At 44.9% G+C, this 22,236-nt stretch overlaps 1 protein-coding gene across 1 annotated transcript in view; it reads right to left on the bottom strand.

Annotated features, from left to right (window-relative positions):
• EDC4 (enhancer of mRNA decapping 4) overlaps positions 1 to 22,236 on the bottom strand; it is a 516,382-nt gene that overhangs the window by 165,842 nt on the left and 328,304 nt on the right. Inside the window, exon 22 of the mRNA XM_088470908.1 lies at positions 8,460 to 8,615. Coding sequence (XP_088327034.1) covers positions 8,460 to 8,615 — 156 coding nt within the window. The remainder of the gene's footprint in view (positions 1 to 8,459; positions 8,616 to 22,236) is intronic.

Raw genomic sequence — 22,236 nt, 5'->3', positions numbered from 1 at the left:
GGACATCTGTTACCTGTTGGAGAACCTTGAATACTGCCCGAAGTTCCAAGAGATTTATTGGAAGTGCAGATTCTGTTGGCGTCCATCTTCCCTGAAAGAAGTGTGGACCAGTCACTGCTCCCCAGCCTCGGAAACTGGCGTCCGTCGTCAGAAGGACCCAGTCCGCAATCCAAAAGGGGTGCCCCCTGTTCAGGTGAGCAGTCAGCAGCCACCAGGCTAGAGACAGATGTACCTCCGGGGAAAACACAATTGTCTGTGTCTTTATCAGATTGAGCAACCCATTCCATCTGTAGAGGATCAGCTGCTGCAGAGGTCTGGAGTGGAACTGGGCACATTCCACCATGTCAAACATCGACATCATGGAGCACAGTAACCTCATTGCTGAGTGCACAGACACTCGTCGGCTGCGAAGGCAACTGCGTATCCCTGCCTGTAATGCAGAGATCTTGTCCTCTGTCACAAAGATCCACTGGTGTTGGGAGTCCAACAGGGCTCCGAAATTGAGCATCCTCAGTGAGGGAACCAGGGAGGACCTCTTTCAGTTTATTAGCCAGCCATGATTGTGCAGCACAGACATTCTTAGTTGCAGGTGGCGCTTAAGAATTTCTGGAGACCCTGCTAACAGGAGGTTGTCCAAATAGGACAACAGACGGACCACTTGCATCTGCAGGTGGACTGCCATGACCGCCATGACTTTGGTAAATACTCGAGGTGCAGAGGCCAGACCAAAGGGCAGTGCCTGAAACTGGAAATGGCAACTTAGCACCACAAACCTGAGGAATTGCTGTTGCGCCAAGATAATAGGGATATGCAGGTAGGCATCCTAAATGTCCAGAGACACCATGAAATCCCCAGGTTCCATTGCTAATATAATGGAATGGAGGGTCTCCATCCTGAACCGAGGAACCCTCAAAAACTTGTTTAGGGACCTGAGGTTGGGTCGGTAAAACCCAATGGGTTTGTGTACCAGAAAGAGATTTGAGTAATATCCCGTTCCCTGCTGGGATAACGCAATAGGCACTATAGCTCCAGCCTGGAGCAGAGAGTGCAGTACTTTCTGGAGTTCAACGGCTTTGACCTGATCTGATGGAAGGCTTGTAGGGAAAAACAGGTTGGGAGGCCTTCGCCGAAAGGAGAGGGCATACCTCAGAGACCACTTCTCTGACCCAAGTGTCCACGGTAGACAGATACCAGCACTGGGCGAACTGAAGCCTGCCTCCCACTTTGGGGTCCCCCAAGGGGAGGCCCGTCCCATCAGGCTGAAGGCTTATCGTCCGACTTGAGAGTAAGACGTCTTGTACTCCAAGCCTGCTTCTTTGGTTTGGCAGTTTTCCTGGTTGCTGACTGCCTAGGAAAGGACTGCACTTTGGACTTAAACTGGGACCTAGAGGGCAGAAAGGACGAAGCACCAGACCCTGATGGGACCGTAGCCGATGTTAGACACTCAGACTTAGCTGCTGCCAGAGTAGTCACAATTTTATCCAAATCAGGGCCAAATAAGACCTGTCCATTAAAGGTCAAGCATTCCAAACCATTTTTTGAATCTGCATCAGCTTTCCAAGAGCGCAACCATAGGGTGCGGCGAGCTGCCACGGCTGCCGAGGAGATTCTGGAAGCAAGGAGACCTATGTCCAAGGCTCCCTCATTAATATACATGGCTGAGTCTCTGGGATTGCCCACCAATGCCGCCTGTTCAGGGGTCAGAGTCCAGAGACAAATCCAAGCTTCAGCCCAGCCTCCATGGCTCTGGCCACCTAGCACACGGCCATAGCCGGTCTGGACGCCCCTCCAGCAAGGGAATAAATGGATTTTAGGCATTTCAACCTTACGATCCATGGCATTGTTTAAGGAGGACATGGAGGGAATGGGTAACGTAGCACTACGCACTAGGCGGGTTACATGAGAATCCACCTGCGGAGTTTCCCACTTGGAAAAATAATTATCCGCAAAAGGGTATGCGACAGCCACATGTTTCTGAGGCTGGGATCTTCTACCCGGACTTCCCCACGCAGATAGATGAAATACAGTGGCATCACCTTTAATATCCTTAAAGGTGGCATATTTAGTTTTGGCCGTCATCTTCTAAAACCAAGACCGCAAAGTCTGCCTGTATAAGGCCTGGTATATATATTTATGACTTAGACTTCTGGTCTGAAAGGTCAAAAATCTCACCGTCTTCAGATGTCATGTCATCATCATCATGCAGAACATTCTGAGACACTACAGGCCGCAACGACGACTCCCTCTGTAACACGTCCGTTAGGTGCTATACCGTATTGGACAGTGAACTCACCCACGCAGGCTCCTGCGAGACCTGGGTGGGCGAGAGCGGGAGACTCTGGGGTACCACCAGCCGCCTGGGGAACCCCTGTATGGATGAGGACCCAACAGACTGCCATGATTACCCCATTTGGGGCAGCGCAGGGGGTGTGGCCAGCTGACCCACAATGGTTGTAAGTGCCTTAGCAAAACAAGACAGGGTGGGTGTGATATCAGAAAACATGCCCTGCATAAACCCTCAGTGGTTATCTCACCCTCCGCTACTGGTACAATACATGTGGTACACTTTAGTAGTAGGGGAAATTCACGTTCGCTCTCAGACATGATGAGTGTAACGGAGTGTATGTGACTCCCCTCACAAATAAATGCTTTTATAGTGAGACAATGACTACCCTGCAGCACCGCACCGTAAATTTTAACTCTGTGGTGCCCGATGCTGCCGCCATCGCCTATACCCCAAGGTATCCTATGGATACCCTATGGACCCTAAAGTAAAATAAACTGACAGCAGAGCTAGCACAAGTCACAAACAACGCAGAGAATACAATATAACTGCAGTGGGCACTAAAATCAACCACACAGACCGCAGTGGCTGGTATGAAATAGCGCTGTCTTGGGAGAGGTATACAGAGAGACCAGTCCCAGCATTCTCAGAGACCCGAGGCTGATGCAGAAAATAGCTGCCGTGAGTCTCTTACCTGTCCCCTTGAGTCCCGGCTGCAGTCTGGGGTCCGAGGAGCCCTGCTAGGTAGGTCCTCCCCGGAGCCCCGCCCAGAGTACCTAGCCGAGGGCTGGTGTTGCGGCGCCGCAGAGGGGAGATGGAGCAGCAGTGTCTAACGCTGCTTTCTAAACATAAAAATAAAGCTTGGGCTGCTAACTGGTCTAACGGTGATCCATGGACCCTGAAGAAGAAAGTATCCTTTTAACCTCACAGTATGAGCAAGTGTCAAACTTTATGACCCATGCAAGTGTAAGTCCTTTTGAAGCGACCATATATATTAGTCAGCCCTATGTGTTTGCATGCAAGGACATAACTAGAACTTTGGGGCCACATAGCAAGATCTTAAAAGGGCCCCTCCCAAAGGTAAAAAAAACCAAAAAACAAATTTGCCCCCACACAGAGCCATTCATGCTATGCCAGTCGTAACCTTTATACACATTATGCCATGCAGTAGTAGTGCTTCGTACACATTATGCCACACAGTAATGTCCCTTTCACGTTATGACCCAACCCCAGCAACTCACCTCCCCTTCTCCCTCCAGCAGCCTTTCACCTCCCCCTCTGTGCCATCAGAAGCCAGCAGTGTTGGATTTGGGGCTGGCCCGCCAGCTAATTATAGCTGGCACAGTGACAGATATGGACAGACCATGCCGGCGCAATATGAATCTGGCGCCGGTCGCGAGACAAATCGGACCTCACGGATCGGCAGTCACTCAGGAGCCGACACTGCTGATTGATTGCAGATACGTCAAATCTGATGTCTCGCAACCGATGCAGCTATCTTTCCATGTCTGCCTGCCAATGCCTGCCTATGATGTCAATAGGCTCGTGCAGTGTTAAAAAAAGGCTGCCAATATCAAAACAACAGCCAAGGAGAGGGTGAAGTATTGCATACGTCCGAAAAGCTGTCTATGCAGAAAGGGCAGATTTTCGGTAAGTGATAATTAGGTAAACAAAGTAAAACGAATTGGTCAATCTTACAGGAAACGCAGTGTGAGATCAATCCTAAATTTTCACTAATGAGAATTTTAATATGGAACAGACCCTGAATACAACATATAAGGAAATGTCTTTGTGGACTCAACGTTTTGTGAGTTAGCAGACAGCATTTCATGGTACATGAAGGTAAGGTAAGTCCTTGGCAAAGCTTTGGGTCCATTTCCAAGTCATCTGCTAACAGATTAGAATTTGTGGAACAAGAAATCTCAAAACCACATGGACAGACGAGCAATCATCTGTGTGGGCGTTGACATGGAAGGAAGCAACTCTCAGCTGCCACCTGTACATCATATTATTATGGTAGTTAGATCTTTGATCTCGTTCAAAACATGCGCCTCCAAATTAACAGAATAAGGGAAAAAACTGCTTGAATTAAGAAAGGTTGCTTTTGTCCCACCATATTTCCTTACTATTCTAAGCAGTAATTGAAACACTCAATTGCAGCTATGAGGTATGTGTTAAACCTTGGTCACCTGAGAAGAGACCGAAAAAAGTTAACGTACCCCTAGATCAGAGGTTCCCAAACCTTTTTTAACCACGACTCCCTAGAGTTTCAGCATTGTTTTCATTGTACCTCTAAGCCGAACTTGTTTACAAAATGTTTTCTGAATTTTTTGACAAGTAGTAAATTGTGCTGACCTGTCATCCTTAGGTTCATGTATCTGGTTGTGGAAAGGTTTGTGTTTCTGTTTGTGCACATATTTGCATTACATTGACCATAAATTTGATTTGGTGCTGGGCCATCAACCTGAGGCACCCCCCTGCAAGTGTTCTGAGGCACCCCAGGGTGCCACGGTGCACAGTTTGGGAACCACTGCCCTAGATGGTAAACTGTAGGATTCCTTCCATTCCTTGTCTTCAAATGAAAACAATATACTAACCAAGTGCTTCAAAGGACTGAAATTACTAGGTAAACATTATTTGCTTACTGTAATTCTCCTTCAGAGTCTAGTGCAACCATGATATATGGCGCAAAAAAGCAACAAATCATGGATCAATTCACGCCCCACCAAAAAAATCTTTATTAACTGCTTGAAGAATCTTCTCTTCAAAACGGGGGGAGGCTTTTAATATCTAGTGCTGGCTGTGAGCGGATGAGAAGCTGTCACTTGGCAGCTTCTCATTGGCTGGTTGGCCACGAGCCACAATTGGCTGGCGGCTAGTGCAGCTTACTTATAGTGCAGCCGGGACCCGATGCTCCGTCCCAGATACATGCCAGCGTCTCCGCCAATCGAGCTGTGTCCCCAGGGACACATCTCTACACAATGCCACTGCTGTTCCAGCGCTGGGATCCCATACTGGATCCCAGCACTGGTACACCCTCTTGTGAGGCTAAAATGAAGTGGGGCCAAGAAGTGGCGGTATATCATACCGCCCCACTTTGACCACTGAACTTCAGGAAACACAGAGTTGTGATCGGTCTATCATCCTTTGTTCTAGAAAGATACATCAAAATTGCTGTAACCAGATCCGGCATATAGTAAAAAGATGGGCCTCTCATAGGTGCATTAGTGGCGATAGAATTACTGCAAAAATCTTTCTAGATATAAATAATCCAACACTGTAATTGTTCAATTCTCATTTAATTCTCCAATATTGGAGTAGACAATGTTTCATAAAAAACAGTTACTTTCCAATAACAGAAATAAATGTGTTTTGTGGTTTGCAGCCACTTCATCAGATAGGAAACTTAATGTTGATTCAGGAAATTCACATACAATCTGAGTTGTAGTGCTATTAAAAAGACTGATTGATAGGGTCTAATTATGAATATTACGAAGATGGAAGCAGCATGCAAAGGAGAGGGCATAAATGTGAGGGGTTGAAAAACAGGGAGAAGTATAGGAAAACTTCTAGGCAGATGACTTGTGGGACAAAAGGTAAGGTGATGTCAATAGCGAATATGGGGAAGGTGGGTACAGTAGACGATAAGCTCAGTCTTAGACATGTTTAGTTTAAAGTGCTGGGACTTCCAGGAGGAAATAGCAGAAAGACATCTGGAAACATATGAGAAACGAGGCAAAGCTGACCATCAGCATAGATATTGAACTGAAGAGGTGATGGACTCATCATCTCAGGAAGTGTATAGGGAAGAAAGAAGGGGTGACAAGAACAAAACCTTGTGGTTCAGAAGGTTCTATTGTTAGTACTCAACACAAGATTAGGATACCACAATGTCAAAAAAGATTTAATTGACTGGCGAATTATTTGCTTGAAAAAAAAAAACTTGACAAGACCTGAAAACAATCTTGCATCCAAAATGACACGGTACCTATAATCTTTCCTGAAAAAAGTTTAGAGTGCTGGCATCCAATATATTTATCAATTTGAAACTGCAGCAATATACAAATGTTTATACAGTTTTATATATTCTTCCTTGTTTGTATTATTTAATAATGACTACTCAATCTCCATACCATTAAAGTTAGTTTGTCTGGATTTGAGGGCTGGGTCCTAATGCAGAAGGTCTGACCAAAGATTTTTCCAGAAGCATCCCTTTCACCAATGCACACAATAAATTGCAATGCCAAGATGGGAGCACTGCTATGCTTTCTGCTGCTTCCATATTTATCTGCTTTAAGCAGGATGTAGTTACTAGCACGGCGGACACGATGCCGTCGGTCTCAATCCTGACTCGTCCTGCCCGACAAGGGATTTAAATTAGGCGTCGAAATGTCGACGCCTATCTTAATCCCGACGCCGGAAGACCGACCCCATCATCCCAATCATCTTCTGACGGGTAAGAAGAACACTTAGCCTGGGGAAGGGGGAGGTTAGGTTCAGGGACTCCCGGGGGGACTTAGGGTTAGGCAGCCCCCGGGGAAGGTTAGGGTTAGGCAAGGGGAAGGGGGGGGTTAGGCACTAGGGTAGAGATTATGGTTAGGCACCCCCCCCGGGAGGGATAGGAAACAGTTGCGGGGAGGTTATATTTAGGCACCCCTGGGGAGAGGCTAGGGTTAGGCACTAAGGGGGGAGGTTAGGCACTAAGGGGGGGGGGGGTTAGGGTTAGGCACCCCTAAAGGAGGCGTAGGGGGGGGGGGGGGGAGGGGAGGGTTAGGTTACTTACCATTCCCTGTCTGGATTTCGACCCGCCGGGTTCCGGTTGTCGGTATTTGATCCTCTACGGATATCAGATCGTTGCACAAGAATGTGAGTTGAACAAGGATTTGTATAAAAAAATTCTCAGATATATCTGATGCCAACAGACAAAACACCAAACAGACAATTCTATTCCCATCACAGACATTCAAAGGAATAAATCTTCTAACAAGACCTTGTAGATTTGAACTAGGCTAGCCTGATCCTCTAACTACAGGATACTTAAAGGGAATTGGTATGCAATGCAGCAGGAGCTTGGTGGGTCGAAATCCCGACAGGGAAAGGTAAGCAACCTAACCCTCGCCTCTCCCCCAAACCTGACCCTCCTTTAGGGGTGCCTAACCCTAACCACCCCCTTAGTGCCTAACCTCCCCCCAGGGGTGCCTAAAAATAACCAACCTTCCCGCACCCTAAACCTAACCCTCCCAGGGGTGTGCCTAACCCTAATTTGTTGAGACAAATCCTTGTTCAACCCACTTTCTTATGCAACAATCTGATCCACAATGGGTAAACTGCTGCCTTGCTGCACTTTCCCACTACATGAACAACTTTAAAGGATATTACATTGCTCTTCACAAGAATGTTGATATTGTTCATCATGCGTTTGCTTTTGGTGTTTCCTTGTTTTTTAAAGGAAACTACCACTGTCCAATTGTTTTAAATGATCTTTAGATGGTTTCGCTGTATTTAAAGAAGCAAACTGTTGTTTTACACAGTACATTGCTCATGCCTCCAAAATGTTTACATGCAGTATCTTTTCCTCTGGACTGCATGCACCTTGCACTAGTTTCTTTTGCAGATATGCACCCAACCTTGAATCTGATGTTAACACAGTCAGTCTGGTTTTGAGAGTGGAACCCCCCACTTTCTGCTAAAGTCTGATCTTCCAGACCAGATATTTTCTGGAGTTTTGTGCCAGTCTCCGTGGTTGATCCAGAATATCGTGCCAAATGTACAGTAAGTACAGTAATACAAAGCCTTATTTATATGCAGATATTATAATCACTATTATTTTACAACAACCTAATCTGGAAAAAATATTTTTGGAATCATGTAATATGAAAAATCAACATTAAGAGAGCTCATCAGGTGTACACAATTCATTATAATTTATTTACAGTACTAAGCAGAGCCAGTAATCAAATAATACATGTCAATGACATAAGGTAATTTTTTTTTCAAATTCTGACATATTAAAACATAAACTTAAAGGTAAAATCTTAAAAAAAAAAATAATTACACCCACAGCTGAAAAATCAGTATAGCAAGGGCTGCAAAACTCTAAGAATGGTGGGATTTTGAGGCATTACCATTTATTTCAGTATTTATGAGGCTTTATCATTTAAGTAAATGTACTTACATTGAGGAACAGTCTTTTTAATCTCTTCTCGAATTGTTTTATCAAGTCTGTTGAACAGTGATCCAGAAAGTGAATGTGAGAGCTGCTGAGAAAGGTATTCCTGCAGTTGACCATTTCTCTGCTGCCCATCACTTAGGATCCGATCTAATCTCAGTTCTGTGAAATAACAAGTTAAGGGTTGTTTTGCAAAACATTTTTAAGATCCCATATACATTTCACAAATAAACCAACAAAATAGACTTTGCTAAATTGCTTGCAATTTGCACGATGCGGAGAGGATTATCCTATATAAGTTCACGAATATGCAGCAGAACGTGAACAACATACAGTATTGATGTTTTTGATGGGGTAGTGGTTGTTTAAAATAGCTAAAAATCATAATTTATAACAATCAATAAAAAAATAACTATCTGGGTCATTTTGTTAACCAGTTATCTCTGACAACCAATTGTGGAATACGGGCTACTATGAGGGTATAGAGGTGCACTACAGGAACTTATGCTATTTACAGTAAATCTAATTCCAAAAACTCATGCTCCTCCCCTGCTACAGTTCTGTGGCTGCCTGGGAATTCAGGTTTTCTAAATGCCCGCCAGAGCTGGACAATGTTTTCTAAAGCGAAGTTTGGCAGCCACTATTACTTTAGGTTATTACTGGAGCCTGCTCTCTCACAGACAACCAAACCGTTGTAGTGGCAGTGGGATGCCTTGAGCAGGCAGTATAGATACCAAAGGTGCAGCTCCTGCTGCCTGTTCCCTAAATGGGATAACCTGCAGGCAACCTGGTCACTGATGCCACAGAAGTGCCCTGGAACTCCATGCCTCCAGTGCCTTAAGAACCTGCACTAGAAACATGACTTCAAGGTAAGTGCTCCCTCTACTAGGGAGAAGGGAGCAGGTTCTATCAGTTGTGTCACCCTTGTGGTTGGAGGAAAAGGGTTTCCAAAAATGTACACAACAGTTAACACTACTCTAATATTTGTGTCTGATTTGCAATGCATAGTCAGCAACCACTTACTGGCAATGGTTCCAACAAAATATTTGAACCAGCTTGTAAGAAGTGTTTGGCATGGTCCATGTGAAACTTTTTGCAGCTGTCTGCCCTTCACCAAGTATAAAGGTTATCTACAGAACTGAGAATTCCATGTCTGTACAACACAGCCGGGGAATGAAGTCAAATACAGCATCACTGAAACTGAGCCAGTTTCGCCATCATGCATGACCTCGTTAAGTATAGTCTCCTCTGGTGAGGATCATGGAATCCACAACCTAAAAGCAAAATAAAATAAGCAACTATGCACCTTGGCAGAACCAGATTTAAAATGTGCATAGATGCAGATTTGCGAGGAGTGTGTCCTAGCTCAAATTGCAGTAAATAAATGAAGTGGCCCAGAATTTGTGGACTACATGCAAAAGCAAAAGGTATATTAGCCTAGATTAAAAAATTAGAGTCATGGTATAACAAACCTTTGTTAACTCTTTTTCTTCGAGGTCCATAGGGTTCACAGGAATTACCTTGGAGTATGAAGTTGGAGAGATCCAATGCACCAAACAACTACAGCTTTGGGACTCCTAGCATGCACTGGTCCTCCTCCCTATATACCCCGCCCTCAACCACAGGCATTCAGTTTGTCAACAAGCCTAACAGCCTAACAGCAAGAGACGGAAAGTGGAGAAGGAAGTACAATGTACAATAGAACACTCAACATACGAAGAGGGAATCTGTGATGCAAAAAGGCTAAAGAACAGATGCCAACTGAGGCCAGGTGCATCATGGTAGGCGCCCTGTGGACCTCGAAGAAAAAGTTAACTGGGGTATGTTATACCATAACTCTAATTTTCTTCTTCATGGTCCATAGGGTCCACAGGAATTACCTTGGGGATGTCCTAAAGCAGTTCCCTTAAGGGTGGGGACACTCCTGTGCAGAGAGGAGAATCCGCCGCCCAAATGCATAGAATTTGATAAAAGTATTGATGGAAGACCAAGCGGCTTCCTTACACAGCTGTTCAGCCGAGGCGCCATGTCAAACAGCCCATGATGGTCCCACAGACCGAGTGGAATGTGCTGTCACCTTGTTAGAGACAGGGACACCAACTTGCGTATAGGCCTGAGAAAGTCATACGCAGCCAGCGAGCCAAAGTTTGTTTGTTCGAATGCCAGCCTCTTTTGTGGAATCCATATAACACAAAGAGAATGAATTCCTGATGGAGCTGGTACGATTCACATAATTACAAAGGTTCGAACCACATCCAGGGAAACTTCACCTGTAGACAGGTCTGAAGACTGAGAGGCCAGGAGTGCAATTTCCTCATTTATATGAAAACGGGAAACAACCTTTAGAATGTAGCCCGCCTTGGTACGGAGGACAGCTCTATTTTGATGAAAAATCAAATATGGCGAGCGACATGACAGTGCTGCCAAGCCAGAAACTCTGCGAGCTGAAGAAATAACGAGGAGAAAGAGTTTTCGCAGTCAGTCGCCGCAAGACCACCTTATCCAAGGGTTCAAAGGGAGGCGACTGCAATGCTCTGAGAACCAAAGATAAATCTCACGGTGCCACCGGTGGGAGAAATGGAGGGTGCAGCTGAAGAACCCCCTGGGAATGTTCTAACATCTGGCAAAGGGGCATTCTTGCACTGGAACCAAACTGTCAAAGCAGAAACTTGGACTCTCAAGGTAGCCGCATGAAGACCCAAGTCTAATCCAGCCTGAAGACCCAAGTCTAATCCAGCACGTACCATTAAAAATCTTAGGGTCATATTTTCTGTGAGAACACCAAAGAAAAAATGAATGCCAAAACCTGTGATAGATGTGGGTGGAAGCAGGCTTCCTTGCAGCATTGTCTGAATCACAGAAGCAGAGAAACCTCTGGCTTTTAAGACGGAAGAAAGGCAGTGGAAGTAGTCTGAGTCAGATCGGAGAATCAATGCCTCCTGGGCCAGGCAGGAGCTATTAGTAACATCCTGCCACCTTCCTGGTTGAACTTTCTGACAACTCTTGGAAGGAGGGAGATTAGAGGAAACAGGTATGCCAACCTGAAGTTCCACCTCACCGCCAGAGCGTCCAAGAAGGCGGCTGAGGGGTCCCTTGTACTGGACCCGTACCTGGGGACCTTGTGGTTGTGACGTGACGCCATGAGTTCTACATCCGGTAATCCCCACTTGTCCACCAGGAGTTGAAACACCTCCGGATGAAGAGCCCATTCTCCGGCGTGTATGTCCTGGCAACTTAGAAAGTCCGCTTCCCAGTTGAGTAGACCTGGGATGAATATTGCAGAGATTGCTGGAAGATGGCATTCTGCTCACAAAGAATTTCTGCCACTTCCTTCATGGCTACCAGACTTCATGTGCCTCCTTGATGGTGGATGTAAGCCACTGTTGTTGCAATGTCGGCCTGAACCTAGACAGCCCTGCTCTGTAGGAGGTCCTGTGCCAGTATGAGTGCTTTGTGTACTGCACAAATCTCCAAGATATCTATTGGTAGGTGACTTTCCTGAAGCGTCCACCTCCCTTGAAAAGTGTGACCTGTCACCGCACCCCCATCCTTGCAGACTTGCATACGTGGTGAGAAGTACCCAGTCTGGAACCCATAACGGAAGGCCCTTGCTTAAATGAGTTGTCTCCAGCCACCAGGCGAGGGAGGTCTGGATCTCTGGCAAGATGCAATCATCTGCGACTTCATCCGATGATACTAACCATCCCAATGAGCCAGGATCCAATGCTGCAGGGACCTGGAATGAAACTAGGCATAAGCCACCATGTCGAATGTGGCTACCATGGAGCCCAGCACCTGCATTGCCAAGTGAACTGACGCTCTTTGCTTGCAGAGTAGACTGAGCACCCAAGATTGTAGTGTCACAATCTTGTCTTCTGGTAGAAGAATCTTCTGTCCCAAGGAGTCCAGCAGCGCCCCCAAGTGCACCATCTGCCGAGTTGGAGAAAGAGAAGACTTTTTCCAATTGATTACCCAGCCGTGCTCTTGTAAGCAGACAATGGTCATCCGTATATGACACTGTAACATCTATTGAGATTGTGCCAATATCAGGAGGTCGTTCCAGATATGGCAGTATCCTGACTCCTTGTTTTCTGAGACTAGCTGCCATGACTGCCATTATCTTGGTAAATACCCAAGGGGCTGTGGCTAAAGCGAAGGGTAGAGCCTGAAATTGGTAATGTTGCTGATCTGAGAAAACTTTGGTGGGATCTTGTAATCGGGACATGCAAATATGCATCTTGTATGTCCAAGGAGACCATGAAGTCTCCAGACTCCATTGCCAACATAACTGACCATAGGGTTTCCATACAGAACTTGGGCACCTTGATGAATCTGTTGAGAGACTTCAGATTTAAAATAGGGCGGTGTGACCCATTGGACTTTTGAAACAAAAATAAATTTGAATAACCACCCCTTCCCTGTTGCGTCACAAGCAGGGGACTATAACTCCCGAACTCAAGAGGGCTCCAATAGACTCCCGGTAGGCCGAAGCTTTGACCAGGTCTGTAGGAAGGGTTGTACCCGCAAACCTCTAAGGAGGATACCTCAGGAACGTGATTATATAATCATGAGAGACCAGCTCTCACACCCAGGCATCTGTAGTTTTCTGATGCCAGGCCTGGGTGAACTGTAAAAGTCGTCCTTCAACCCTGAGACCCCCCAGGGCGAGAACCGCCCCATCAGACAGTAGGCTTGCTGTCTGGCTTGGAAACAGGGCTCATGGCTGCAGTTTCCTATAGGAATTACTCTGCCTGGAAAAGGACTTTCTTTGTCTTTTGTGGATGAAAAGACGGAGCTGACGACTGCCTCCTAGGAGCAGTCGTAGATAACTATCCAGCAGACTTCGGTGTTGGCAAAGAAGTCATTATGTCATCCAGCTCTGGTCCAAACAGTACCTTCCCCTCAAAAAGGCAAATATTCTTTAGTCATTTTGGACCCTGCATCCGCCTTCCAGGTCTTTAGCCCAAAAGATCTTTGGGCTGCAACGGAGTTTAGGGAGACCCTAGAAGCCAGCATACCTTCGTCAATAACCGCTTTCCCAATTTACACAGCTGCTTCTCGCATTTGACTGAAAAGAGACTTCTGCTCTCTGGTTGCATCATGCATAGCATCTTCCAGAGACTTTATGCAATCCTCCATAGCCTTGGCTACCCAGGCTACAGACATAGCTGGTCTGGTAAAAGCTCCAGATAATGAAAACATTGATTTCAAATAATTATCAAGTTTTCTATCTGTAACCTCTTTCAAAGAGGATGCTGCAGGAATGGGTAACGTAGCGCTCCTGATCAATCTTGTAAAATGAGCATCTATCGTTGGGAGAACTTCCCATTTATTACACTCCCTTGGTGCAAATGGGTATCGAGAGGTAAAAGTCCTTGTAGCATGAAAATGCTTACCGGATGTATTCCATGCTTCAGACATGAGATTCGTCAGTTGCCCAGACTGAGGGAAATAATCCTTAGTCACTTTCTGACGTGTAAAGATTAGAACCCTAAATGTCAGTGAACCTCCTCTTTATCCATACTGAGGACAGATCTAACCGCTCTTACTAGAGAGGGAACACCTACAAGGGACTGATGGTCTTCTTTCTTTGAGACAGACCCAGAACTCTGAGTATCAGAGTTTGATGAGGAGGCCGAGTCAGACTCTTAAGGCAACAAGTGACAAGCACCTCTTTTATGCCCCTGCTTCACCGCCACTGGTCTATATGCCTGCTGGGAGGCTGTAGACTGTGGCGTACTCTGACTACAGTGAGCAGTAGCATTAACCCAACAGGGATTCATGGGAAGCATAGACATCGAAGGACACCAATGCAGTGAACACCCCATAGTATGTGGTACTACAGCCGGAGCCCACACTTCTGCGGCTTTGTCCACTGAGTGCGACAAAATCTGGGACCAAGCGGCCATCCACTCAGGTGGCCCCAGTGCTGGGGCAGGTGTACCGGATACACTAGGTTGCCGTTTACAAACTACAGACTACAAAATCCATCCTGGTTCACATCCTGCTCAGAGAAGCCTGCAGCGCAGGACTTACAGGATCTTAGCACTGGCAGGTCATCCTTCTCACCCTTACCTTTAGACATGACAATGTATATATGGTATAAGGTATACAGTATAACTGCAAAGTGAAGTTTTCAATGAAAAGCCCCACACACCTTTTCAGAGGGATGAGGAGAAACACAGAGATAGATATATATGACAGTTTGAAAAACAAAAGGCTGTATACATACAGCAGCTAGCATTACAGTCACATACAATGCATAAATACACACAATTGCTAAAGCAATATGGGCTCTGAATTAGAGATGAGCGGGTTCAGATTAGTTCGGATTTTCCCACCAAACTCTGATTTTTCCTGCCAAAAACCGGGACTCAGAAAGAGGCAAAACATCATCTTTCATGGACAAACATCGTCATTCCTGGACAAAATGTTTGTCCATGAAAGATGACGTTTGCCTCTTTCTGAGTCCTGGTTTTTGGCGGGAAAAATCCGAACTAGCTCATCTCTACTCTGAATCAGCTAACCAGCCCCGAGGGGGTTATGGTAGGATCTAGAGCGCTGTCGAAGCCGGATGGTTGGCTGAGACCTAAATTGTAACAATAATATCGGCATGACGCCATTTTGCGAATGGTAGCACAACGCCATTTTGTGAATCCCACATAGCATCCGTGTACGGCGCTATATTATGATTAGCGTCGTGCGTCTGCCACTGCCCCAGAATAAAAGTCCTCATTATACAAATACGTACATTTATTACTCTATATAATATGAACAACCCAGCAAAGCACGTACCATAGTGTACGCCACAAACACGTAGACGCACAACGCATACTAGCGTCTTTTCTTAATATCCCCACACCGACACACTGCATACTTAAACAGAAAGGTTCCCTAGCATTAAGGTTAATATTAGAGGTTTTTACTTGTTATCAATTATAGTAAATGGTGAGTAAGCGCTCACTCACTTGAAACCTGAGATGGCAGCAGGAGCTAAAGAGGAACCTTATCTCTTTTTTAATACAATTGCAATAGAAATAGCCCGCGCTCAATCACAGGTGGTGGTATTTTATAGTTTGATGATGTCACAATAAATACAATAAACAGTACATTAATTCACAAGGTAATTTACTTTTGGGTAAAACTTAATGTTGCATATGTATGATACAGACTATGCCAATACATGTATACATATAGGACAAAGACAGGACAAACCAGGACAACAGTAAGGACAGGATCTAAATAAAGGAAAATGCACTCAAAAATCAATAATGTATGTAGAGAAGTGAAACCTACGAGTGCTTCGATGGGCAAGCAGGGGAAAACTGTATGCAGACAAAAGGAAAATGAAAACAAGAAAAAGAAAAAATGTGCTTTAAGTTCCACAAAAACCCGTTATTACTGTGGGTTTGTTTAAATGCATCCAGCGAATGCACTGATAAATGTGGGATGTTATGGTACAATCCTGGATAATGCCACCATTAATTTTGAATTAATTAAATTCGTGGGTCACTGATGCAATGGTAATTGCTTGAAATTAAATATGTCCCAATGATGAGCAGGGCCTCGAGGTGCGGCGTCCCGTAACCCCGGGTACCCTACTTACCCACAGTAGTCTTCCAGAGTGCAGTGTTTTCACCTTCTTCACTTCTCTTCGTCCGGAGCCCCGGGAGTGAAGTGGACGGTGGGTGCTGGGCAGATCGTCCTGGCTTCTTCCTAGGTTCCGTATGTCGGAGTGCACGGACGTGTGCCTCTCCGGCTTGGTTCCTTGGTAGCCTCGCTGTACAACTCCGTGACCGCGATACTTCCAGGTATGGGTCTCACGGTATTTGGAAGCAGTGTGTTCAGACGGCCGTCTGTGATCACCTCTGTACGGGGGATCTGTGTCTCAGGGGGAATTGGTTAATGTCAGCTCCGACGCGTAGCGGCCACAGGGCCTTCTTCAGGGATGCAGTGCAGGATGTCTCGGACAGTTCCTTTATATACCTGCTGTCTATGACGTCACATGTTGACATGGAGTCCCGGTTGTCATGGAGATTGCTATGCTGAGATCGTATGGCATCTCTTCCATAGCGTTATCTTTACTGTACAGTGCATCTCATTAGTGGATTTTTGTGCAGCATGCACAGAGGTGTAGTCAATTGTATGTTAGACGTCCATTAGGTATTAACGTGAATTCGAGGATAAATAGTAACTAAAATAAATAAATAAGAGCTCAATATACGTAGACTTGATATTAGTATGCACCTGACCCTGATGTCTGCATCTGTCCTGTTTTTACAAACTTACATCCACATACATATAACATACATAAAACATACAAATATATTTTCATGGCATACTTCCCTTGAAATATGCTGTAATATGTTGATATAGGATTAATGATCATATTAAAATAAAACTACTTGAAATTGTCATACCATCATGTGCAGTGTGACTGCATATAAATATGTTTTAATTCAAATTCAAGCCCTACCTTGCTTAAATGTCTCTAGTGTATTATTATACACCTACTCATTCAAGTTGGTTGTCATAACTCAATGTCTATTGTGTGATCACTTTTTTCACCTCATTGTCTATGTTTAGACCTTCTGGTTCAAATGTTTTTAAATTAAAAATCCATTTTAGTTCTTCCTTACAGATCTGATGTTCAAAATTTCCACCTCTCCAATTTATTACTCTATATAATATGAACAACCCAGCAAAGCACGTACCATGGTGTACGCCACAAACACGTAGACGCACAACGCATACTAGCGTCTTTTCTTAATATCCCCACACCGACACACTGCATACTTAAACAGAAAGGTTCCCTAGCATTAAGGTTAATATTAGAGGTTTTTCTTGTTATCAATTATGTTGTGAAATGCAGGCATTTGATATCTAGGGTTTAGTACAGGTTGAGTCTCCCATATCCAAAATGCTTGGGACCAGGGTTATTTTGGATAACGGAATATTCCGTATTTTGGAATATTTGCATATCATAATGAAATATCTTGGGAATGGGACCCCAATACACAGACAGACTGCATTTATGTGTTATATACAACTTATACACACAGCCTGCAGCTCATTTCATACAATATTTTCAATAATTTTGTGGCTCAAGCAAAGTTTGTGTACATACATGAAATAAATGTATGTTTCATTTACACACTATACACACAGCCTGAAGGTAATTATATACAATATTTGTAATAATTTGTGCCTTAAACAAAGTTTGTGTACATTGAACCATCAAAAATCAAAGGTTTTATTATCTCAGTCATGACAAAATTATTCCGTATTTCGGAATATTCCGTATTTCGGAATATTTGGATATGGGAGACTCAACCTGTACATGATAAGCAGACCATGTTTGGTGCTATTCTAAACCACTGTCTATTTGCAGATCTCCGGTTCCATCGGCAAGGAGATCGCAACATGCGTCTGCAAATTATGAATCATAGAGAGTTAGGTATTGAAATGTACTCTGTAATGTAATGTTTATTAGCCAGTTTGACTTGCTCTTCAGCGGGAAAAGATACACAAAGCCTTTAGAGGGCTGAACTACAACTGTACAAACTGACCTATGAACTACATCGTAACAGAAGAACCAATGGGATTATGCCAACTTGTTTCCATTGTATTGCCACTCTCTGTAAGGGTATATATACAGTCGCTATTTCCAGTAGCCAGTCATCTTATTCTTTCTTTTGACGGAGGCTTCACCTTTGATGCCGGGAAATCTAGATCCAGAGCGCCTGCGTATGTATCGACTGTACCTTGTGATTGTATAACCTTTGCGCTAATTGTATAATAGATCAAAGGGTGTGACTATATGCTTTTATGTGAATAATATCTTTTTGTGCTTTGGAACTACAATCAAAGTCTGGAAAGCAATTATTTCTTGTGCAAATTACAACGCTAAATAGCAACAATTGGGTATAAAGATTATTAGGTATTCATAGTTGGGGGCTCGTAGAGTGAGGTCACTATACTACAATTCACACGGTAACACACGTTTATCTGTGTCTCACCAAAGGGTGGAGGCGCCATACGCAGGAAAGAACGCACTGCCTTTGAACACCTGCTACCACTTGATGCTGAGAGACCGCTATCCATTATAGTGTGAGTTCAAGGAGTGCTAATTAGAATCCAGGGACAAGGAAGGAAGGAAAAGTTTGTTCTCTTTCGTTGATAAAGTTTTGTGTTAAAAGGGTAAGTCGCACAATAGCGTACGCATATTTCCTGTATTGCTGCAACGTGTTCAAACGGTCATTGTATGCATAGCGTGATTGCTTGTTAAACCTCTGAATTATACGGCTATATTAAGGGAAAAAGTTTTATTTGTTTTCTGCGCAGAAAAGGTATGTAATTGAAACGTGTGATTGTAAAGCAGAGGCTACTGTCTGGTTAAGCCCAAGTGTAAAGTGGAGGCTACTGTATGTTAAGCCTTATTGAAACTACGTAGGTGCCTGACTGGGCTGTACAAACTACTGGGCCAGTGTACAAAGCAGGTACATTGTGGTTATTGAGAAACTAAGGGGTTTCTTGGTCCGACACCCATTAATCGCAAAGTAGATTGATCAGTTAGGTTCTTTGGGCAATGCGATCGAACCACATAGTTATATAAACTGTGATTGTGAAGTGGGTTGTTGTGGGAGTGAAACTGCAGGCAAGGTTAGGAGTTATTGGAACTTCTAGATGCTACCAGCTGGTAGGAAACTCAAAGTAGGAAGCGAGTGGTGAAGCTTGGAGTTAAATTCATCACAAGTAAAATAATATGCTAGGCGGTTATTTTACTCCTCGTTTATGCACACGGACCATATCGCCTAGCGGGGAAGTGGTGCATAGCGGGAAGAAGCGAGCGGCTGAAACTTGGTTTGAATTCGCCGCAGGTAGAATAATTTCCAATAGGTGGTTATTCTTCTCCTCGTTGTGCAAGCCGACTAACGCCTGCGGGCCGACTGTGCATAACGGGAGGGAGTGCATGAATGTAGCTCTCTGAAAATCGTTCACCAATCGAAATTCTCTAGAAATTGCTAAGCGTTTTCTCAGATTGGTACGAGGAAATCTCTAGTAATGGTCGATGATGTGCTGCTGGTGGAAGGGCCGCTTGGGTCGGCCAGGTATGTTATGTTTAAAAAGTATAGTGCGTACGCTACTGCGTACTGTCACATATGTGTCAAAATGACCCATAAATGTAGAACACCTTTTCCTAAGATTGTAAGCCTTGATTTGGAGGTTCTGAATAATGTTAGAGAGAGTATATGTTTAGTGAAATCTCTAAAGTAAAGGATAAAGTTTAATGATTGCTTAAAGTTATGGCAGCACGAGGGGAAATTATGACTTAGCGGTGTGCACGCGACGCAAACTAGCGACGCAAGGGAACGCGCACGTGACGCTAAATGGCGTTGTGTGCGCATCGCAAAGTAGCACGCACGCATGGCAAAGTAGCGTTGCCGAAGGTAATGTTACTAGCGCCCTATGCGGATGGGGGTGAAGGTATAGTCGATCTCGAAAATCATAAAATTTAACAAGTAACTTGTACTCTGGATATACAAAGAATCGTCTGAACCTGGAAAACAATGACAAATGCAGGTAGAACAGCACAGGGTGAGTGTCCAGTGTCCCCTGTGGAAACGGAGAATGGGATTTATCGGTAAGTACCAAAACTTTAATTTCTCCTTCATCCACTAGGGAACACTGGAGACTTAGTACAATGGGGACGTCCCAGAGCTCACATCCCGGGTGGGAGAGCGCTGAGAACCCTGCAAAACCGCACGGCCAAACTCTGAAGCAGAAGCCGCAAAACTATCAAAGCGGTAGAACTTTAAAAAAGTATGCCCGCCTGACCAAGTGGCCGCTCGACATAGCTGGTTTAAGGAGACCCCACGAGCAGCCGCCCATGAAGGAACTACCGAGCGCGTTGAATACGCTGTAATGGAAACAGGTTGTTGTCTTGAAGCCGCCACATAAGCCTGTCTGATAGTTAGACGAATCCACCTAGAAATGGTTTGTTTTGAAGCCGTCCAACCTGGTCGCGCCAGATCTAACCATACAAACAAAGCATCAGACTTTCTGAGAGAAGCAGTTCTGTCAACATAAATCCGGAGCGCTCTGAAAACATCTTAGAGGCTGGAGACTCATCAGTAAACACATGGACCACAATTGGTTGGTTTTTATGAAAAGCAGATAAAACTTTTGGAAGGAAAGTCCATGGCATACTTAAGGAAGATGCACAACTGACAAGTATCCTACCCAACAGACCCAAAGTCATCTACCGCAAGGCCCCCAACATCCGTAACAAACTCGTATCCAACCACATTCCTCCCCCCATCCGAACACAAAGCACTCTAGACAACTCCAAACTCACAAGGGGTTTCTTCCACTGCGGCTCATGTACCAACTGCGTCACACTAAAATATAGAAGCACCACACCCACTACAACATTCTCATCCACACAGACAAACACCACGTATAAAATTAAAGAACACATTTCATGCAACACTAACAACGTAATCTACCTCATACAATGCCCATGCAATCAACAATACATAGGCAGGACCACCAGACCACTAAAAACCAGAATTGCCGAACATCTGAGAAACATCACCAAACAAACAGAGAACCATAACATACCCGTACACTACAAAGAATACCCCCATAGCAGCACACAAGTCACCACTTTCATAGGAATCAAACACATGCAAAAAAACAGGAGAGGCGGAGACCATAACAAAATCCTCAACAAGGAGGAACTTAGATGGATATTCACGCTGAAAACATTAACCCCCAGGGGATTCAACATTGACAACTAAGTCAAATCCGTTATAACGAAGTAATCTCCAACCAGCCCACCCACGCTCTCCTCCAGCCCCAACCCCTATCACCTCACCTTTTATCACTCCTGTTAGTCCCTGCACACACCTGCACCGCATTACCTTTCAAACACACCATTGGCCCAATATGATTACACGTATCACTCCAGCTAGTCCCTGCACACAACTGCACCGCATCACCATTCAGCAAGTCCCTGCACACACCTGCACCGCATTACCTTTCAAAAAAATAAAAAAAAAACACCATTGGCCTAACCTGATTACACTTATCACTCCAGCTACTTCCTGCACACTCCTGCACCGTATCACCATTCAGCAAGTCCCTGCACACACCTGCACCGCATTACCTTTCAAACACATCATTGGCCTAATATGATTACACTCATCACTCCAGCTAGTCCCTGCACACTCCTGCACCGCATCACCAATCAGCAAGTCCCTGCACACACCTGCACCGCATTACCTCTCAAACACACTATTGGCCTAATATGATTACACTTACCACTCCAGCTAGTCCTTGCACACACCTGCACCGCATCACCAATCAGCAAGTGCCTGCACACACCTGCACCGTATTACCTATCAAACACACCATTGGCCTAATCTGATTAAATTTATCACTCCAGCTAGTTCCTGCACACACCTGCACCGCATCACCATTCACTAAGTCCCTGCACACACCTGCACCACATTACCTTTCAAACACACCATTGGCCCCATGAGTCACCTGATCACACCCCCACCCCCGGAAGTGCCCTACTTAAGAACCTCACAAGCATTGGTCCTCTCACACCTCCTTGAAGAAGGCACCTGTGCCGAAACGCGTTGGAGACCCTCACATCTAACCGGACACCGATCCAGGCTGACCTCCACTAAAGATCCCCATCCCCACCAGGGACCACCAGTGCAGAAAGCTCTCAGCCCACCCGCCTGCTGGTCCGCACCGCTCACACCTCCAG

This window comes from Taudactylus pleione, unplaced genomic scaffold (genome assembly GCF_031769625.1).
Source record: "Taudactylus pleione unplaced genomic scaffold, aTauple2 ptg000106l, whole genome shotgun sequence".
In the NCBI taxonomy this organism is placed as follows: domain Eukaryota; kingdom Metazoa; phylum Chordata; class Amphibia; order Anura; family Myobatrachidae; genus Taudactylus; species Taudactylus pleione.
The sequence above is the reverse complement of the archived record's forward strand: the minus strand, read 5'-3'. Positions and strand labels throughout refer to the sequence as shown.